At 35.8% G+C, this 23,603-nt stretch overlaps 1 protein-coding gene across 9 annotated transcripts in view; it reads left to right on the top strand.

Moving 5' to 3' along the window:
- sky (GTPase-activating protein skywalker) overlaps window positions 1–23,603 on the top strand; it is a 119,535-nt gene that overhangs the window by 23,604 nt on the left and 72,328 nt on the right. For all 9 annotated transcript variants that reach the window (XM_076135812.1, XM_076135809.1, XM_076135808.1 and 6 more), the window contains exon 3: window positions 1,178–1,380. In XM_076135812.1, coding sequence (XP_075991927.1) covers window positions 1,178–1,380 — 203 coding nt within the window. The remainder of the gene's footprint in view (window positions 1–1,177; window positions 1,381–23,603) is intronic.

Here is a 23,603-nt window from a genome sequence, read left to right on the forward strand (position 1 = left end):
ATGAACTTTTTGTTTGACAAATATTTGTCCCAGTACTTCTTGTTTTTTTGGCCATCCTTCAATGTCTGTAATGATTACTACTAAATAGTAATGTTGTGAAGCCAGGTAGTTAAACGTGAAAACATTCTTAAGTTTGTGATTTATGTTGTAATATTTATCTCAACAACGCATTCAAAACAACAAATTAGTACCATTCGCTTTCAGCTATGATTATATTTTACCTCAAGCAATAAAAAAGAATCACAGTCGTAATGTTTAAATCCGTAGTAGCAACGGAATAACAAATAAAATGAAGTTATCAATGGCTATTTCAAGAGTCTGATGGATAATCGATAGTCGTACATTTTTAATCCCGTGCCATTGCCCCTTTAGCGGGGTGCATGTCCATTTGAACTTGTAAATCATCGATCTAGTAGCGTTAGTCATGTAAACCTGGCTAATTACTCACGAACACTGTCAACAATTACAAACATATGTTTCAACGAAGGGCGTAGTTCACGTGTTTGAACATTTTATTCGCTTTTCGCTCTCAACCTACGATTACGTATGCAATACGAAAATTTCGTTTTATTGGCTCACAGCCAAAACGTTGCGTTTTGCTTTGATTCTGTAACTATTTATACAACTGTTCATGCCGTTATCGTGTGATATCTACGTCTTGTTTACTTGACGTATGTACTTAGGTTTTGAAAAATTTTCTTTAACATCATATTCTAAGATGATAAATTAAGATTAGGGATCATGCAAACAAACAACTCGCCGATAACTTACGTCAGAACAGAGGTTAATTACGTCACGAACTATTTTTGCACTTTGATCGCAAATATATCGAGTATCATAGTTGTTAAATTAATTGGTTATCGAGGTAGTAAGTAAGGGCTAAGTGTGCGGTTTAGTGCTGGTCTGTTCGACCGACGCGCGCGTCACACGGTCAAATAAACAATCGAAGTGTGACAGTGTTGGGGCGCGCTATCGCATTTTCCTGAGGCTCGCGAGCTTGCGCTGCGGCGGGCGGCAGTGCCGCCGGCGCGCGCGCACCGAAAGCATGTGCCCCGCGCCAACAGTGCGATGTACATAGAACCGGCCGCGTTCCGCGCACCCAGCGCGGAGTCCCTCGCAGTCTCCGATCCCTCAACGCCTATCTGGACGCAGTGCTTACCTTCTCCGTTATTCGCAGGCAAGAAAGCGCCACTCAAAACATTCGAAGAGATCCAGCCACTGATCCAACAGGCTCGCAAGCGGGAGCTGAAACTGCTCATCAGAGAGAACTCGTGGCCCATCAACAGCCCCGTCCGCGCCTCCCTCTGGCCGGCCCTCTGCCGGCAGCATCAACATGGAAAGTCTATGCTCGACGGATTCTACTGGGACATGGTTACACAGGTCAGTGATCTTTGAAATTACGCAACGCGACAGCAGCGATAGGTTTTTTCCCCAAGGTGTGCGAGTAACTCGTTTGGCACATAAAGAAATTCGTGCTGAACTCGCAAGGTAACGCTACAGAGAGCGTTATCTCGCGAAACCGGCGAGCACTTAATATTTCCAAGGTCATGTCTATTTACTTTGCACAATGCCGCCTAAATGTTTGTAAGATATCGCGCCCCCAGATAAGAAGCCGACGTCCCCGTCAAGGTTTCACAAATTTCGGTCCTTTTTTATTCGAATGCTCTCTCTAGATTTAGCAACAAGTTAGCTAGACGCGTTCGAAATTCAAGTCACGTGTCCGTTTGTTGACCACAAACGCACACACACAAGCGCGACTTGTCCTTGTGACTGAAATGTACGCAAAGTTGTCAATAAAAAAATCAATCTAGCGAACGAGGTTGAATATTGAAGTCATGTGGAAACCCACGTACGCGTGTGTTGTGCGAGATTTCATTTTAGTCGGATAGTCGTGTCATTCAGCCAGCGGGTCCTTGTGTACGACATCAACGTGCGCGCGCGCATCCTCGCGTCACAATGGGAGCGGCTCGCGCATCTTAATTAACCGCCGGCGGCTTAACAATGGCAGACTAATTATACGACAGGTGGCTGTATCTAATGAATACAAGTACCGTGAATTTATGGGTTTATTGTATTTACCATGTTGCTACATTTGCTGTAGAGTGGACTTTAAATAAAAACACGTACCTATTTTTGGATAATGTATTCGGGGGAAAATTTGGTGCGATGTTTGTGTACGAAATGCATAAACGGTGTCGTTATTGTAAGCGAGAGATTGGCACGGTGTCAACGCGGCCCGCTCACCTTGCTGCGCTCGCGCACGCTCCCTAACCCACATATGCACAACACGCATATATGGACGCACTTAACGATTACATTGTAAGAGCTTTCCAGATTGCCCGACTTTATCGTGCTGTGTTTATCATAACTCTTGTATAGAATTCTAATTTAAAACATGGATTTATATTCAGGTTATTGTATGATTCGTACTATAAAAACTATTTGCAAGTATTCATTTGGTATAAACATCCGAGACCCTCCGTCCTTATCTAAACTGCAAGAGAGAAAGGGACAAAAATTAGCTTTAAAATTATTCAAGCGTTTATAAATTAAGATAGTAGATCTCAAAAGGCGTGTCATAAAAACCTGTATCTTTCGTCAACTCTGTAAGTAAACGTGTTTGTAGGAATTTATTTCTTAATCTGCATTACCAGTGTTATCGGCCTTATCACTGTAATACAACTAAGAGGATGGGCATTGACGTTTATCAGTGCAATAATATAATCGTGTTTGATATCAGACCGACCGGCTTGAATCTTATTCTGTGTTTTAATATGACTAATCCTTTAACTGAGACATTCTTACCGACATTAATTGCGGTAATCTTTTGTTTCCATGTAAATATTGTTAAACTATAATTATTTTCTATAAGATAAAATAATAGAAGCCAGTTTCTCTCTCTCTCAGCTTCTAAAAAAGTTATCAGAAAGCCCATCTGCTAGATAAAGTGGCAGGAAATGTATAAAAAAACAAGTGTCGATATTTATTATCTGTTTAGCTATCTGAAAATTACTCACAAGTGGTATAACGGGACGTAAGAATAAGAAATTACTGACTAAAAAATGATTATTATTGATATATTTCAAACCACAGCCTAGTTACACTTTCAAAATACATTCATTATTTAAACAACGATAACTATAAATAATTCACGTAGGTAATAATCATTCTTATATTTACAATTGTCCGTCGGCGGGGGACTATAAACGGTATCTAAACATTTATCTGATTACCCACCCGTTTATTGTTCGTGTCATCAAAGACAAAACAATCCACAATAAGTAGATAATGACTGACACAATGTTTACTTGTACTTTGTAATGTAAAAAATAATCGCTGAATAATAACAACCTGTATATTTGTTTTATGTACAGGTAGTGGCTATTTTAGAGCGAAGATAAAATTACTGGTAATTCGCTTTTATATTGACTTATAACCTATAAATGTAAAGTAAATAAAATAGATTTTTTGGTGCTCTCTCATAAGTTCTAAATAAATTATTGAGCGCTTAAAATACTGTTTTTCTCATGGGTCAATGTCGGGTAAAATAAATGCCATCAAAAACATTCTGTAAAAACCTCAAGTCTCGCCGTAAAAAGTTGTGAGATCTATATAATACCAAGTCGATTAATCTATGTAGTCTCTACTTAAAGGACCTTCTGTCTTAAGTTATTACGTAGGTACATATGTTATTATCATGCCAATTAAAAAAAAAATACCTCTAAAACAAATAGACCGACCTGGCCATCGCATGATTTGATTATTAGTATGTATCCACACTACACAGCACGACGAGAAGTTAATGCTCCTGAAATGTTAATGGCGAATTTGTGTTTTCTAGCGATGACCAAGTCGATCTATTTGTTTTAAAGGTATTTTTTTTTAAATTGGCATGATAATAACATAATATGTACCTACGTAATAACTTAAGACAGAAGGTCCTTTAAGTAGAGACTAAATAGATTAATCGACTTGGTATTATATAGATCTCACAACTTTTTACGGCGAGACTTGAGGTTTTTACAGAATGTTTTTGATGGCATCTCACTTCTTTTTGTAGAGCGAACATTAGTCCAATTTGTATGGAAAGACGTTTTTTTTTTCATAATTCAACATATTTTCTTATGGGAATGTTGTTCAGTTTCATGGGCTAAACACCCTTACCCACCCTATACCCCCTCCCGTTATGCTTCATATAGTAGGTACCTATTTACACCTATTTATTTTATTTTCTACAGTAATAATAATTCATTAACTGCAAATGTAACCTTGTAATCTTATACATTTATATGGGATTACAAAGTTATTGTTGCAGTTGGTGTATTTAGAAAACTGGACCGAAATTAGAAAATATTAAATTTTTCCCATGATTAAGACACTAAACCCTATTTGTATTCTAAATTTTAAGCTTCTAAGTCTGCTAAAAGTACCTTAGACTTTTGATGATCGGTGAGTCAGTGAGTCAGTGAATCAGTGAGTGACAAAATTCAAAATTTTATCAAGTTGTCATTCTTAAACTACTGGTTCAAATTGACTGAAATTTTAAATATACCGTGTTTATACAATGACTGATTAGTCGCTGGAAATCCAGGCTTGTTGTTTTATCCACAACGAAATTATAGGGGTGTCAAAAATAGCCCGAATTGCTTCGAGAAAAGGATGTTACGGCCGTGCCGCTTTTTTTTTGCTCGACTTGCGGGGGCACTTCCGTGCCCCCAGATTGACAAATGTATGGAAGCGAACGTCAAAATTTCACCGATAAGCTAATTCTGTTTATTCGGTGGTGGTGAAATCTGGCCGGAGTAACTGTTCCCTACAGTTCCGGATTAAATGTTTCGTGTATTTCAGAGAGTTTTATATAAACATGTTTGAATGTATTGACAGGAGCTTGTGTAAAGATAGTATGTTATGGTTTTAATAGATGCTTGTCGAATTGATCGAAAGAGCTTTAACAGTCAGTTGCGCCGGATTTATCTGATCCAAATTGGAGTCCGAGTCTCTTGATAAACATAGATTTTCTTGTTTTTTTTAACACACGTGCCACAAATTATTCGGCAAATAAATAAGAAGATTTTTTTTTCTAAATCTGCATTAATTAATTAGCTTTTTACAAATTATCTTTCTTTTGTGTGGTATTAAACTGTGGTTGATATTAATCTTTTTTGGTCCAAAAACATTAACTGGAGAATACAAAGAACTTTTCATTTACCTCTTTAAAGAGTTTTCAAGTCCTTAATAAAATATGTAAAAATAAGCGATGGGTAATTTTTGTACATAAATTGTCCGAATTTTGATCGGAGATGTATGTTTTCAATGTTTCTCCGATGCAAGTGAGTCACCGGGACGCGGCACGTGCCACCCAAGGTCGGGGCGACATGGAGCCAAATATTCCGGTTTTCTCAGAAGCTACCGGGAAGGAATTCCTCACTGAGTGTACCTAATGTGTTATCACATTCGGGAATGTGTGATTGGATGTTTGAGGGATTGGTCACGCTTTCTCGAATCAATTCGTGACTGGTGTAGTATTAATTTGTGGTACTACTATCATAGATATTTGAGCTACTTCTTCATCGTAGTCTAGAGTATAAATTCCGAAACTTCTTTTGACAAATAAAACTGTTAATTATTAATTATTGAAAGTTTCCTGCCTTTTCCTTACATTTTGCTTCTGGACTGTAGTTTGGTAAAACCCAAACCGTCCATGTTTTTTTTGAGCCTGGCTTCCTGTCAGTCGTTTTATGAATAAGCATGTCAACCTTGCTTAGTAACGGTCTGAACTCAAATACGTTTTAGTCTGGAGCTAAAGCCATTCACAATAGCTTCAAGGAACACCATACATCAATGAGGTTGGGTGTGTTCAGTGCAGCCGCACCCTAGCTCCTAAGGTTTGTTTGTATTTGCTAGTTATTGGAAAATTCCTAGCATTGGACCTAGGCGTATCTATAGGTAAATGTTGATTAGTTGCGACGTTCCTTCAGACATACATTCATTGCTCTTTTTAGTCAGTTCAGAATTTAGAATCTGCAGATTTAGGCTCTCGATATATTCCCCGTAGTTTTCTTTAATTGATCATAAGATAATATCAGGCAGCCTTTATTTCCTACGCACACAAAGGAACGCCTTTTTTCCATAGGGGTAAGGAGAGACAAAAGAACTCTACTTGGTATAATCCTTAAAAACTTCCCTTGCCACATTCACATCCATACATCTTATCATACAGGACTACCAGTTACGCACTACGCAAGTTTTTCTTCAATTGTAGGTTATTTTTTATATGATATACATTTATAAAACGATTCGTCATAATCCCAGGCACTGACTACAATAGAATGAGTGTACAATTGTACATATAAACATTGTATTGGTGTAAACCGTCTGCGGTCGTATTACTGTTACTAAAGAATACTTCTTCACCGCAAATCTTGCCTCCGTCTCGCTACCTATGGGTACTGGCAGACAGAGTGTCTTGTACTTTTGTATTACGTTCTTACTTGATGGATTTCATTGATACATGATTTTAGTTATCAATCAAATTAAAATTATTTGGTGCTCTTTATGTGAAATGAGCTAATTAAAAAAGCCGTGGGTCTTTCATGCTATGATTTTTCATTATTATGATAAGTACTGTCTTTATTAAAATAAACTTATTTGAAAAAACACTTATTTCTATGCGCGAATATAAATGGTATACAGATAAGATTCTCATTAACTAGACAATCTTTGATCATCACAAAAAGCTACGACGAGAATAAAACTATCGTAACAAAGTCAGATATTCGATTGATCTCAATAAAACTATCTGGTACACATAAATTCCGTCCCTTTACAGTAACGCGAGCGTTGGCATCCGTGAAATTCGCGTGAGGGTCGCACAGAGGAACTCGTGGAGTGAACTCTGGTGCAGTGCCAACGACACTCGCGCCTTGACCTCGCGATCCGTCACACGCTGACACTCACCGATAACGGTGGATTTCACACTACTGTTTGTCATACGTTGTAGGACGGGGAAAGCTGACGAAAGTGTTAGCCGACGGATTACATGACCTACCCCCGGTTTCTGAGTACATTTAACGGTAGTTTATCTATTCAATAGCGTTTTTTAATATGAGTTTTGACATTATTGAATAGATAAACTACCGCTAAATGTACATCAGAAACCGGGGGCTAGACATTCATACCAGTTATACACGAACAAACTGTATTAAAACGATTAACTAATTTCTTCTTCCCTTTTCTATTCTCTAATTACCCATTCGCCTTTTATTTTCTCGCTTCGCTGAGTTTGCTTTGTCGCTTTGTTTCGACGAACCCTCGACGTTTTGTTCGCTAAGTGCCTATTTAACAAATTAAATTCGACCTGTAGAGTCGTCTAGTACTCTAAACAGAACGCTACTCAGACGTCCCGCGTCATACTGTAATCTCATTAGGCGAAATCCGATTATGGAGGACGAAAGTCGCTCTGCTATTTCATATTAAAATACGACTCTAATTAAATCTCTTGAGGGACTTTTGCCCTTTACATATTTGGGCAAACAGCAATGTTGATTCAGGGAAATTTCTTAACAAGTTTAAGGGATTATCCTCTCTTTCAGAGTTTGACTTGGTAATGTTTAAGTATAATCTTAATAAAGTACCTACCTTTAAAAATGGTAATAAGTTTATTTCGGCAAGCAGTTCTTCTAGGCAATGTTGCATTACATTGATTGAACTGTAAACAAGTTGCTAGGCGAATTAAAAGTCGTATCAATTTCAAAGAGGCGATTATGCAATTGTATGCAATTAATTAACACTGTTTAATCTCAATCAATCAACCAATATTCGATATCACTCGATATTCTGTAATGAGCTAATCAGAAAGGTAATTTTCCAATAATATTTGCGAGTGTTTTGATAAAAGTAATTACCTATGGCTGCGCCGGCGCAGACCTAGCACAACTTCGTGACTGCTGGTCAGACCGACGCTGCATCACGCGCAGTGAAACGGTTGATTAATGACTACTGATAACGCGAAGGAGGTGTGTCCAAACCATTAACTCTACTACTACGCATATTTATTTCCATCGCCGTGAAGTTTATTCGGTACGCAAATATGCAAGTTTTTTCTTTATACGTGCCATAAAACCACTTATCTACCTCATATTTGTAGAACAGATAACAGTTTTGCAGTTTTAGTGCACATGTTATACTTTTTATCCTTAATTAGTGTCGCGTCTATAAAATTCGCGATAACTTTCCACGTTATTCGCGTTCGTCGATGGTCGTTAAAATTCCAAACTTTGATTTAATGTGACATAAAAATCATATCATCGGGATAATTGATATACTAACATAGGTAAAGCTGTGAGCGCTATGGCGGCGAGCCAACTCTCGAAATAGACAAGCACCATTCTGTTTTTCTCACCTTCTGCTACTTGCATTGTGGTCACGTGAATGAAACATCAATATTTTATTTAACTTTATATAACTGATGTATTTTCAATATGAGCTCATGTTTATTAGTACTGCTTAGGAAAGAGTCTTAACGATTGCAAGTAATGCGTCGATAGCGTTTGTGTTGCGTTAGCAATAAAAATAGACAGATTTATGATGATTTTTTCGAAGTTTTATTTATTGTATTATTTACAAATAAATAGCTACTTTCTACCTGTTCCGATAAGTATTAGTTCAAAAGCATTACAGATCGGACATACGATATACATTCCCAAAAAGTAAACACTAAAAATTCTCCGCCTCTAAATCTGTTCTCTCACTTCCCAATCGGTGCGTGTTTTTTATCAATTTCCTTTACGGAACACTAATCGTCTCATTACAAACAAACACACTTGATTCAGCAAAAAAGGCACAAAACATGTGACATTCAATTGCATTACACGCTCTGAGTAGCACGTCCTTGTGGGTCAGCTGATCTGGTCGATAGAGCAGTGAAATTGCTGGTTATGACTAAACAGAATGCTGACCACAGGAAGTAAGCCGCCAGACAGTATTTCCTGCACCTTAAAGACGTATACGGTGAAGAAACCTTGGATTTTTGTTAAGATAAGCAATTTCTGGTGTTGTTTACGATGGGTAATTTCGGGTGCCAATTCTGCCTAGGGTTTTTGCGATTGACGGTTGGTATTATGCTTTCCATTACATGATTTATGTTACTTGTATAAGGTATAATTATTGAAAATTTAATTTTTTTATCTGTAGCGACTTTTATCTGTAAAGAGAAGATATCTTAAAATTAAAATTATAATTAACTAGAGCACCCGGTAGACATTTTTCTGCCGGAAATTGCGAACCTCGAGAGCCATATTTTTTCCGACATCTACAATAATCATCTTCGTATTTAAACCAATATAGAAAATTCCGTCACTTGGGATTGAGGGTTAGATTTTATTTGTATTTTAGGAATTCAATTGAACACCTTAAAATTTGTATATTTTGGTGATTTTATCAATCGAAAACAAGTCTTGAGGGATGAAAATCCCCACGATTGGGTTACATAATTGATGACCTTCTCCTCGTCTTTGACCTTTATAAAGTTGACCATGAATCATGAGACCGACGGTAACTACCCTCAATATCAGACGATCTGATACGAAAGGTATTTTAAACGTTTAATAAAATTTTCAATTTGTGCAACGTCTATTGTTACAACGCAGAAAAACAATTTATTTAACGTGTTATGTCATTTACGATAGCTTTTTAATAGAAATGCTATTTCGAAAATAAATGGGCATAATATTGCAAATAAAACAGATGAACATTTTAGAGAAATCTCATTTGAAAGTACATCAAACGAAACGATTATTAAGTAAAGAAATTTAAGGTCTTCAGGAAAAAGTTTCAGGTACCGGATAAATAGCTCTTAATTTTTTGTACATCTGTAGTACACAAAAAATTTGAAATGGGGAATTGTTCTTAATTCTGTAATGAGCGTTATTAGTGCTATCGACAGTTGCTGGATAGTTTCATAGCAGACAGCCACATCAGTATTTAATATCGACACGAATTCATTTATCGTAATAGAATCAGTAGTACCTCCACTACCGTCGTTTATACTGCACATTAATAATATAGGTAGATGTACCATCATTAACATTAATACAATCTACAAGTGTGTTATTAGTATACAGTAATAAAGTAGTATTATCGATGAAAATGATAACGTATCTATTGAAGATCATGCAGTCTGCTAATTAGAAATGGAAGTGACTGACTTTCAAACATCGTGACCGGTTTTCTTTGTTTTGCCAGTTGACAGAGTTATATGCAGTTTGATGATAGAAATAAGAAAAAATTGAGATCAAGAATATATACCCCACATTGATGTTAATACCAGAATTCCATTCAGCTTCAAACATTTTTAGTCAACTAGTAAAACTTTACTGAAAATCGATTTTTTTTTCAGTCTTAAGTTGGCTCGGATTTTCGTCACTACACTTTTTCTCTTTAATTCATACGCACTTTTATATCAAGAAATTGCTTTAGACTTGCTTTCGAAACAGACAGAAACACAGCACTCAACATGCCTTCAAAAATTTTAATTACAACCATTTTAGTTCCAAACCACGAACTAGTTTAAGCAATCGCCCATATTGAACCAATATTAGGCTTAAAGGAAACGCTACTGGAATTTAATCAGCAGCTAACGAGTGCAGGACCACATCGATCGACATGATTCGAATGCGCCAAACCGCAGCTAATCGAGTTTGCGCAATTGCTTCCAATTAAAACCTAGACTCGATCACATGGACGCTAAATAGCATGGCAACCGAGTTAAAAGCTTTCAATTCTTTGATCGTATCTTTAAAATAAACTACGTGATATACACTCATTTTAAGATCGGTGACCGTTTTGGAACCTTCTCCAAGCGCTCAATTTAGAGGTTCAGGTCAGTTAATTACTTGTTCCCAAGCATCGTTTGCTCGTTCGCTATAATATGTCTCCTATTTAGGCGTGTGTTAAAGGAGTTTATTAAAATTTTGTCGCCCCGACCCCCGTCTAATTGTTTGCTGCTGGCTTCTGTTTTCTTTCACGTAACACGAAGCTTTATAGCTCCAACCTGGTACAATTTTCTTCCATTTATTCAACACGACACACCAATTTAGCTTTTCTTTTTTTCTTTTAATTCGAATGCCTATTTTCTTTAATTCCTTTGTCGTTTTTTTAGTGTTTCTTTTGCTGTATCCAAGTGAACTGGAAACAGACATTTCTCGTTACGTTTTAATGAAAAGAATGTAAATTTGGCCTCGCGTTCCTTGTTATTTCATCTCATTATGTGAATAGTTGGTTACTCTGTCTGTATTAGATAAACATGTTTTTCCTTATTTTCGTCTCGTTTCTTTGACATTATGTTAACAAGATCTTTTTTGTAACGTTTCTTTCATCCAAGGTTTGGTATTTTAGGCCAGACTGTAATTGACAAAGTTTCTTTTGAAGGCTTTTCTTAGGCAGTCTTATTAGTCTTATTGCGAAAACATTGCCTTAGTTAGCATTCCCTATTCTATTCTATTTTATATTTTTATTGATGTATTTTTAATCGTAGAATAAGCCTACCATTACTACTTATTCCCACGTAATATCTAAATTCCAATACTAATAACATACTATCGTTACTAAAAATCATTCGCGCCTGTCGTTAAAACCCGCACAAATTTCCTCACAGACGATTTTATCACCGATTAACAGTATTAAATGTGATAAATAGTATCAAATATTAATAGTATCCTATAAATACGCTTGTCGTCCACCAGTCTAGTGTAATAACGCCGATTGCCAAATCTGTAACGTGTTATGTCTCTCGTCAAGCGTGTGGGAGTGAACGCTATTTGAATTATGATTGAAATTGATGGACCTGATTGAATAGACACAGATTTTTATATAGATAGAATTGATCTTTTATTGAAACCATTTCGGGACGTATTTAACTTGTCTCTTGGAATAAATAGAATTATTCAGTATGAAACTGAAGTTTTAGTTACTGATGTCTAATAAGCAGGATTTAAAATCAATGTATACAAGAGTGTCCTAAAATTCACTAATGCCAATACATATTAGTCCAGTACATAAGTCTTCCAGAAAATGTAGTATGTGCACTAAAATATCTGCATTCAGGACGAATTGCAATTCCTATAACCCGCAAGGTATTGTTCGCTATAGATCACCATTATAGCATGCTCGTAACAATATCTTATTTTTATTCTTCAATACATTTTCTTTTATGGCGTAGTCTATAGTGGAAAACGCTCATAATTACCCCGCTCATTTCACGTATATTTATTCACGTGACTTCTCAATCACACACATTAGCACTAAAATTAATTAATTGACACTCCACGGACCGGAATAGCCTCCATTATGAGCATCAATTTAAAATCCATTACTCTCAACGCTTCGTACCAATTTAATTATCTTTTAAAATATCGCCCATTATTACTGCGGATAAAAGAGTTTGCCGGGAGTTCCAGCCTATTGTTTTTTCAACTCTTTTGTTTTGCTATAAAATAAGTATTTATTTAAAACAGAAGGGTAGACAAAAGACAGTAATGGATAGGAGTAATATTGTATAATGAAAGTTGTATTTTTTTTAACCCGTTACTGTCCCACTGCTGGGCAAGGGTCTCCCTCCCAAACGAGGGAGAAGTTAGGCCTTGAATCCACCATACCGGATTGAGAAATTTGTAACATCAAGAAATGTATAAAACAACATTTAGGCGTGCAAGGTTTCATCACGATGTTTTCCTTCACCGTTAGAGCAAGTGATGATTATTTCTAATACACTCATGATTTAATACGAAATAGTCTATCCTCGTTTATTTCGTCATAACTTTTTCGTTCATGTCCCTAGAAAAACGTTCGTTAGGTAATTCCGAACACCAAATGCAGGCTGAGCAAAAAATGCCTTTAGTATTCTTGCATCATATGAAACTGTAGAATATATTGGTTTAAATGTGCTTATGTACCGTTTCTTAAAAATATTGTTCTTATTAGGTTTGGGGTTTACCCACGAAATTATAAAAAATACGTTGATGAAAACTTGTTTTTCTTGACTTCGTTATATTATCATGTATTTTCATTGACAAAATATCTATTGTGAACAGAACTTTCGGATTTGAAAATTGTATATATCATATCATAAATATCATAAATAATATATATTGTCCTTTTTTCTTCGTTATAATAGAGTAACTAAGGAAACGAATGTATGAATAATCCCGATTAATCATTTAAGTAGAGATAATAACACGTAATTAAAGAACCATATTCCTCGTCATATATAAATAACTACAGCTCAAGTTCGCTTACAAATGAATATAAAAAGAAACAGCTAGACCATAGTAGACGACCTAACCCAATTCCGTTTTTCTAAAGGCACGTCTAGTCGTTATCGCATACTGTTATCGCCTAGTAATGTTTGCGACGCGTGACTTATAACTGAATACTTAAATAATGTGGACGCCGTTATGCAATGATTAGTTGCCCATAATTTGTTTCTTATATTAAAGCTGTTTATGGTTATCAAGAAGATACATGAGTCTTAAATTTGCATCAATAGGCATCTATTATCTAATATTTAATGGAAATTAACACAGACGTAAATTTTCTTTTGTTTTTTGATGTTCTGGTCTGGTGCAAGTTGTAGTAAATGCTAAATTGTCTATTTTATACAGAAGTCAATCAACAACTAGTATAATCGATTCGTGTTCATTCCCGTATAATATGAGTAGATCCAATGTATCTTTTGAGTATATTTCGCACGTATTTGCTAGACAACCAAATAGTCATTTTTGGTAAGTTTCTAAAAAAATACATGCGTGTACAAAGTACACTGAAAAGTTTGAATTAGATAACCAGTAGTAAAATTTAGTTTTTAGTTGTGTAATGCAAAAAGATCAAAGTCCATGACGAAATATGCAATGTTTCTTTTATCATAGGTCGATTGATCTATGCTAAAGTCTCGCCCTCTTCAGATTAGACAAGAAGGCTTAAAACCAGACATGTGGGTCGGCTATTTTATGTGAAGAAGATTTTTCTTTAATGGATATCCATCTCTCGTTTATAGACCTTATTTCTTACGAATTGGAATCTATTTTCGTATTATCTTGTCAGTTTTAAATTGATAAGTATTATGAAACATCTTTACGATAGCGATAATCGCTATAGATCGACAACGTCCACACATAACGATCGTTATGCTGTCGTGGTAGTTTCGTGGTATGAGGAAAGGGGACAGACAATACAAGTATATAAGTTCGTATAGGGCAGTACCACCACATTTTTAAGGAAATTAATTAATTAATACTGAATATTTTATAACAATATAATCAAAAATTGCTTCAACTTATCGATAAACGTGTTAAAGGACCTGTTAACATAGGGATTCCCATATAACAAGGATACGTATATGATAACAAAGAAATTGTTGGAAGTGAACTTTGCACGAATCATTGTAACGTTATCGTTCGCCTGTCGCCAAGATGTTTACTGCTTTAATTAATAAATTAATCGTATCGTACGGTATCGGGTCCTCGAACCCGGTTGGGTCAGTGTTTTGAATTTTATCGGGAAAATAAGGATACAGACTAGACAGCCTTAAAAGAAAATAGAAACAAATATTGTCAAGTAACTTTACTCTTAAAGGAGAATGGGCACTCCTGGGCGGTCGGCGGCCATTAATGAAAGTAGTGTCAAATTAAAGTAATGATAACTAGGAACAACTTTTACTAAGAACGTTTCGCTGCAATCCTTTCAGGAAACAATATATTGACATGTAAATATAATGGAATTTCATAGAACAAATACAATTATTTCGTGTCTGTAATGCATTTAATGTTGTGTAATAACGTTACATCTTCTTATAACGATTGCAATGCCATCAAAATGAACAATAATCGTAACTCGTATCTATCTATTATATGGTTCACCTAGTTTCAAAGTTGTTCAAGCCGCCCGAATGTTATCTTAGTTGACAACAACCGGGACCGACTTTTTACTTGCCCTCGGAAGCACGGAGAAGCTCAGTTCAAATACCACAATGCGGTCACCCATCTATAGAATGACCGCGCCAACGGTTGCTTAACCAACAGATTGTTTACCGACCAGTGAGCGCAACTGGCTATGAACGCCTCGTTTTTAAGCTGAGCATTCAAGACAGATAAGTCGTCTCAGTGAATATATTATAGAAGAGCAAGATGTTTATTTGTTACGATATTTATATATTTACATGTTATGATTGTTCGAATATTAATAATGTCTACATTTGTATGCAATAATATAAATAGTACTTTTTATTTAATCTCCGAATATAAGCCAAAAATATGTTTTTATACTATTAAAAGTGCTCAAAAACAAAAATGTATTTTGTTCGTCATATAAGTGCGTCGCGGCAATAAAACTTCTACAAGGTAATTATAGGACTAAACTACATTAAAAAAACAAAAAATCAAGTTTGGCCGCGGATCGCCCAGGCTCCATACTATTTTGCCCATTCTCCTTTTGCAGAAAAAGTCCAAGAAATAAATCTATAGTAAAATAAAAAATACGGTAACGGACTCGATATGTATTTTACTAAAGTCTTATCTGCGGTATTAAATACTCTCTAAGTTAATAAAGTTAAAAATATTGCGATTAACATTAATTGTTAATAATCTGTCTTCGGTATGGGATAGGCTTTATGGGCTTATCTCTAAGGGTTATAAAAAACTTCATTCAGTTGGTATTTAATTCGTCTCTGCTCGTCCAGTGTGATTTATTCTTTATGTGTACGTGCACGTTTATACATAACTTGGTGCCGTCATATCAAAATGTAATTATGTTTGATAATACGAAACTAGTTTATGCGTAATTATTGTCCCGGTGTATATCAGAATTGTTTATAATTTACTATTCTACCATATTCGATAACTATATTTAATAACTTCCATTACAATCACGCAATATTTCTTCTTTATAACTTCTCAATAATTGCTTGGTGCATTTGGTTTTGTGAAACAACCAATTTTTTGTGTTAATACCGACTAGTCGACTACTTATAAATTAAAAGCAACTCACGTTTAAATAATTATATTATATTATTTTCTTTTTAGTATCGATGCCCACGAACTTAAGTGATCACTCTTCAGTATTTTTTTTTCTGGTTAAAAACATTACACGTACGCCGATTATAAATAAACTAGCCTCCATGTTAAACATTGGGTTTCTTAGAAAAAAAGTGTGAACTACCTTTTGCGTTTAACAGGATGTGTGCTTTGTGGTTTCGCATTAGTTTAACTATTTATTTTACAAGAACAACTAATAGATAGCAAATTGTATTAAGAATTTGCTACCCATATGTGGTGCAATGCAATTTAAAGCATGCCTGAGTTCAGTGCTGTTAGTTTTAAACTACCCCAAGGCAATACACTGGGACCTTTCCTCGTTTATACCAATTTTAATTAAAATGTGGTTAAAATGATCTAACATATTCAGTTCACAATGTTTCACAAATCGCCTTACATTTATATACGGAAGCGTTTAGTAAACAGCAAGCAGGTGCGCTAACAACTTATTCTAATGGCATGTATTGTGCAACTGAACACATTCACGTCCGTGTCAGAGTAAAGCAAATATTGCGAAATGGTGGCGCAGTCGTTTCCTATTTATTAGGTCGATCTATTTCAGTGCGTTATCGTAGCCTACTGCCAATATTTATGATATCATACCAGAAAAAATATGAAAAGCAAAAGTGGATTTGAGGTATGCTTTCGATACACTAGCTGGTCATACTGAGAAACGTGAGGGACAATACACTGAATTAAGTTCTGATAGATGTTTGGTATGATTTTATTTGGCTGGGTAGGGTACAATATTTCAAAATAATTAATTAAGTTTCTTTGTCTAGTCAACTAGTCAAATTAAGACAGGTCTAAAGGCTTTTACATGAAAATTGCAATCGCATATAATACAAACGCTCTACCAATGTTTTTTAAAAGAAATGTTCTGAACATCACAAAGTTAACCTTTTAAAAATTATCTTAGTTTTAGTAAGAATTTGTTAAAATTCCGATCGGTAATTGCCATCAGTGTGTAAAGTTTATTTGGTTTGCTTTACCAGTACGTATAGTCTACGCCTTTACGCCTCTTCACTTTATATTCGGTATAATGCTAGTAAAATGCTTAATCAATATTCTGATCTCAATACAAGTTTTCTACCGCTCTAATCTTAGGTTCTGCTCAGTTTAACTTCTCTATTGTTCTGATTAGATGTTCCGTACCATCCATGTTATTACCTTGGTTAGGTCGATTTAATGCTTTTGCCACTTCATAAAGCAAGTGGCACGGAAAATTACATACACTTTTTGATTTTTAGGCTTTTTTAAATGTCGCATCGAAAATAGGAACACAGTGATACTGTCCGATTCCCCAAGCATTGTCGGGGATAAACATGTTGCACATATAAAGAAAATCTCCTCAGGGCTTTCATATTGGTTAGCTATAGAACTGGATAGCGAGTGATGATGATGAATCTTGTCAAAACAATCATCTTAACTGCAATCTTTAATGTAAAAATAATTGTGTTTGTTTATTTTCTCCAATGATAAAGATCGTCATTGAAAAGGTTATCTCGTTTAGCCTTTGAATCTCTCTCTAAATCAGTCTAAAAATACAATACAAGTAAACACAAATGACCTACGATAAATATGTTAAAATGATTCTGTCTAACTGTGCGTGCTTATTATGTGTCTGGAGATAACCTTAGGTCGTTTAGTTCGTATCGCCTTGGTGTCGATTCTGGCATCAAATTATACTTAAATCTTCTCGCTATTTTTGTTTTACCTTTTCCACTACATATATTTTCATGGGCTTTGTTTAGTTTTTCAACTTCTTCAGTGATGTATCTGTTGCTTTTGTTTCAACTATTCGTGAAAGAAAACACAAAGGTGTTGTCAGAACTCAGTGTTGAGTTACGGTTTAACTTTATTTACAGCACGAATAAAACGTTCCCTTTATTCGTGTAATTAGAAAGAGATGCAGTAATTAAGTGTCACGCAACCAACAACAGAATCAACGCCGCAATCAATCAAACTATGCATTGTAAACAGGCCTGACTCGAGGTTATCAAATCAACACTGTTTACAGCCAAGCTAGATACGGAAATTGTCTTCTCCTCCGATGTATTCGAGTCTATTGTCGTTACGCGATCTATCGAAATCGGGCCAATGGAATTTGCCCGCAGCTCTAAACCTATGCTTGTTTGTTACATACATTATCTTTAAAGTGGCACTCGTGTGATTTAAAATGTTTTGTATACACTATGATAAGTATACGAAAGTGAAATACTCATCTTATCTGCGGCATTAATGTATACCCTGGTTTTATTCATCTACCATTTACTTTTCGCTTCAACTATATTCGCGAACACAACACGCAAAAGTAAAGCAGTGATATTGAAACGTCGGCGCATTCAGCCCGTCTTGTTCCAGATGTTAACTTTTTTTTGTATTTATGTAAATCAATCTCTTCAACCCTAGCCCATTCATGTGTCATTTACGTGCCGTCGTTGCGCGTATGCTAGTCAGGTATTTCAGTTTATAGACTCTCTGCCGCGTCTGTCTTATATCTCTACACTTTTGTTTTTCTACCGCCACCAGTTGTTATTATTGCAACTGTAATAAACTTAAATTATAATTCTAAGTGCTCTAGTGTCGTATCTACTCGATTATGTAGGCTTATAGATAACAGGAGTGTTTTCCACAATCGACTTATGGCCAAGAAAGATTTACAGTCGCGCACAGAGCGATGGTAAAACACGAAGTTATTTCCGACGGAATCCGCCTTGTGGATTTGCTCCGCCGAAAATAGTATCATCGATCTTATTTGCAAGAGAGAATAACAGCGGCCGCGTATTTATTTATACAACTGAATATAGGAAAAGTTTCGCCTTATTCTCCGAGTTCGTTTACATATTCATTCCCTTGACTTTAGTCTGGTCCTTTGTTACCTGATGAATGATTGTTTTATCACATTTATCAACATGGGAATACTTTTTCTAATCTTTTAATCCTAGAGGAATTGTGCCAAAACACAGTTTTCAAAGCGCATCAAATTCGCTGTGTGTCGGTCCACTTTATTCAATTAAGCGTTGATTGTCGGTGGCAAGAGGTCGCGTCGGGGTTGTGTTCTGTACTAATTAGGGCCTTAACGCTTCGCCCACGCTCGTGCCCATTGTCGCACAGTTACCTATAATCCGTGTTCTGATACAATACACCTTATGATATTAGTGTCATGCGAACAATTGTCCAATTGTCCTCTCATTGAACTATGCAACAGTACTCGGAACAAGATCATTTTGATATACAGGGTGTCCCAAAACTCAACGATAATCCGAGACAGGATGAAAGGCCAAGTCATACCGGTTCTAGGAAAAATAAAAAAAAAATTCCATATCACTTAGTTCAGCAATAATAGACACTTTTCAAAAAAGTTGAAATTCCACACCCTTGGTCGCATTTTCAAGTCCTGTGATCACCAATGTTACAATTTCGCTGTGTTTTTTTGAATTTCGTGATCTTCATTAAATATGCTATCACTCGTAAAACAAATTAATGCACAAAACATTGTTACTTTAATAAAAAAAGTTAAGTTTTAGTGAGTCATGGTTCACAAAAATATCGTTAGTTAACTTTGACGCTTCATATTGAAAAAAAAATGTACTACACTACCCTTGGCAAGTTATTTCAAAAGTTGGCGCATTTAATCAAGATTTCAAAATGGTATAACACTTGCCACTTTTTTTGCCATTAAAAATGTTATTTTTATTTGAACGAAGAGTATCCTCGCAGATGGATCGGACGCAGTGGTTTAATTTTATGGCATCCTCGTTCCCCCGATCTAAATATAGTGGATATTTTTAATTGGGAATGCATAAAAGAAAAAGTCTATTCAAAATCTATCAGAACTTAGCCAGAAAATTGACACAGCGTCAGAGGAAACAAATGCAAGGAATTTTGATTGACTGGTGCAAAGGTCTTTTGTAAGGCGTTGAAGAGCCTGTATTCGTGCCAGAGGAAAACAATTTGGAATTACTTTAGTTTAAGGAGAATAATTAAATAAGAACGTTGGTTCGTTCATTTATTTTTTATTATTATTACTTACCTATTATGTTTATTACATTAAATATTTGTTATGGACTGACTCAATTACCTTTTTACTAAAAATAATTGCTTTCCTCTGGCACGAATACAGGCTCTGCAACGGCGTACAAAAAATCTTGTCACCAGTCAATTAAAATTCCTTGCATTTATTTCTTCTGACGCTGTGTCAATTTTCTGGCTAAGTTCTGATAGATTTTGAATAGACTTTTTCTTTTATGCATTCCCAATTAAAAATATCCACTATATTTAAATCGGGGGAACGAGGATGCCATAAAATTAAACCACTGCGTCCGATCCATCTGCGAGGATACTCTTCGTTCAAATAAAAATAACATTTTTAATGGCAAAAAAAGTGGCAAGTGTTATACCATTTTGAAATCTTGATTAAATGCGCCAACTTTTGAAATAACTTGCCAAGGGTAGTGTAGTACATTTTTTTTTCAATATGAAGCGTCAAAGTTAACTAACGACATTTTTGTGAACCATGACTCACTAAAACTTAACTTTTTTTATTAAAGTAACAATGTTTTGTGCATTAATTTGTTTTACGAGTGATAGCATATTTAATAAAGATCACGAAATTCAAAAAAACACAGCGAAATTGTAACATTGGTGATCACAGGACTTGAAAATGCGACCAAGGGTGTGGAATTTCAACTTTTTTGAAAAGTGTCTATTATTGCTGAACTAAGTGATATGGAATTTTTTTTTTATTTTTCCTAGAACCGGTATGACTTGGCCTTTCATCCTGTCTCGGATTATCGTTGAGTTTTGGGACACCCTGTATAGGCATCTGTTTTGTTTGAAACTAGTTATGTATTAAAGTGAACTCTTAAAAGCAATGTTTGGCAGACACAATCAACGTTGAAAGTAGTCAATAATTCGTTACATTATTCATGTGAAACATCAAGGCTGAATGCAAATGTGCATGTCGAAACTGTGCATAACAGATACATACACGGATTCCGTTGGATTTTGTACTACCGTCAGCTCAGCACCGGTCTGAGTGATAGAGCCCAGCCCACGTGCGCGCCGACCTCAATACTATCAACGCATTGGCAATACAAATATTCTGTTTATATTTACCTTCGTATTGTTATTGCATGCCAGCGACTTAAATGCCAAGAAACACCAGATACATTTCAAGTTTGGATATTTGCAACCGGTTTACTATTCAGTTTCGTCATTGTCTAATAACACCTCTTTTGAACGCAAGTAATGACACAGATTACCGCTATCAGAACGTACGTGACCGACACGAGATCGGCCATTGTTATTTTCCTACGTTTCAATTAATCACGCTTTTTACGTACTATTGTCGCTTCAGACTTTGATTTATAAATACATAATTATGAGTGTAAACATGGAAATGTGCTCTTGGTGGTCGGTGGATATTTTTACGAGTCGGGATCACGTGCAAAAAGTTGTGAAACCTGTTTTGAGGCTTCGTTTATAAACAAGAGGCTGGGATCAGGTTTTGGCGCGTTCGTTCTAAACGCGTGGGCGGCCTTGACTGAGCGAAGGACGGCCGGCGCGCGGTGCGGCGTGCGCGCGCGCCGGAGGCGTGGCTCATACGCGAACAACCGCGTCTGGATGACTGCGGTTTTTTATCTCGTGCTAGTTGTTTTTTCTCGCTCTAAGAGGAAAGATGGATACGTAAGAAATTAATAATACATTTCACAGCGATTAATAGATGCGACGCGTAACAAAGTTACTACACAGCGATACATGCAGATGTTTCAATTTAATTTACAAATATTGCGCCACCAATTTATGTACGCCGTTCGTGTAATGCCGCCAATTCACGTACCAACCGAAACCAATCCACTAATCAAAAATAGATTTATAGACACAACACGGTTGCGACACGCCCCGCTTATGATTTAGGAATGCAGATTTTTCCCATTAGTACACATACCGCAATTCAACGATGTTTATGTTTCCACGCGAGTGTTCAACTTCATTATGGCGTAGTAAATTCTCCGCCTACATACCACCAGTCTAACCGACTTGTCCTGAACAAAAAATGGCAGTCGTTTGCAGTGCGCCATTCATTATTCACGGCTCCCGGACGTGGGGTACGCGGCAGAAATAATAAATGCCATCAAAAACATTCTGTAAAAACCTCAAGTCTCGCCGTAAAAAGTTGTGAGATCTATATAATACCAAGTCGATTAATCTATTTAGTCTCTACTTAAAGGACCTTCTGTCTTAAGTTATTACGTATGTTATTATCATGCCAATTTAAAAAAAATACCTTTAAAACAAATAGACCGACCTGGCCATCGCATGATTTGATTATTAGTATGTATCACACTACACAGCACGACGAGAAGTTAATGCTCCTGAAATGTTAATGGCGAATTTGTGTTTTCTTGCGATGACCAAGTCGATCTATTTGTTTTAAAGGTATTTTTTTTAAATTGGCATGATAATAACATACGTAATAACTTAAGACAGAAGGTCCTTTAAGTAGAGACTAAATAGATTAATCGACTTGGTATTATATAGATCTCACAACTTTTTACGGCGAGACTTGAGGTTTTTACAGAATGTTTTTGATGGCATCTCACTTCTTTTTGTAGAGCGAACATAAGTCCAATTTGTATGGAAAGACGTTTTTTTTCATAATTCAACATATTTTTCTATGGGAATGTTGTTCAGTTTCATGGGCTAAACACCCTTACCCACTCTATACCCCCTCCCGTTATGCCTCATATAGTAGGTACCTATCTACACCTATTTATTTTATTTTCTACAGTAATAAAGATTCATTAACTGCAAATGTAACTTTGTAATCTTATACATTTATATGGAATTACAAAGTTATTGTTGCAGTTAGTGTATTTAGGAAACTGGACCGAAATTAGAAAATATTGAATTTTTCCCATGATTAAGACACTAAACCCTATTTGTATTCTAAATTTTAAGCTTCTAAGTCTGCTAGAAGTACCTTAGACTTTTGATGATCGGTGAGTCAGTGAGTCAGTGAGTCAGTGAATCAGTGAGTGACAAAATTCAAAATTTTAACTAGTTGTCATTCTTAAACTACTGGTTCAAATTGACTGAAATTTTAAATATACCGTGTTTATACAATGACTGATTAGTTGCTGAAAATCCAGGCTTCTTGTTTTATCCACAACGAAATTATAGGGGTGTCAAAAATAGCCCGAATTGCTTCGAGAAAAGGATGTTACGGCCGTGCCACTTTTTTTTTGCTCGACTTGCGGGGGCACTTCCGTGCCCCCAGATAGAGCATTCATACGAAAGCGGATTCGTCTATGGGCTTTTCAGAAACTTCCATTGTCCAACGAAAAAATAAATAAAAAGTGGGTAGTTGGTAGTTAGTGCCTATTTGAAAAAAGAATGCGATTCGAAATTCACATTCGAGTTGTTCCAAAATAAAACAAAGCAATTTTTGTGGAACATCCACAAAAGTGGCTTTGTTTTATTTCATAATTTAGCTTTTGTTTTTTTTTTCTT

Source organism: Anticarsia gemmatalis, chromosome 3 (genome assembly GCF_050436995.1).
Source record: "Anticarsia gemmatalis isolate Benzon Research Colony breed Stoneville strain chromosome 3, ilAntGemm2 primary, whole genome shotgun sequence".
NCBI classification, from domain to species: domain Eukaryota; kingdom Metazoa; phylum Arthropoda; class Insecta; order Lepidoptera; family Erebidae; genus Anticarsia; species Anticarsia gemmatalis.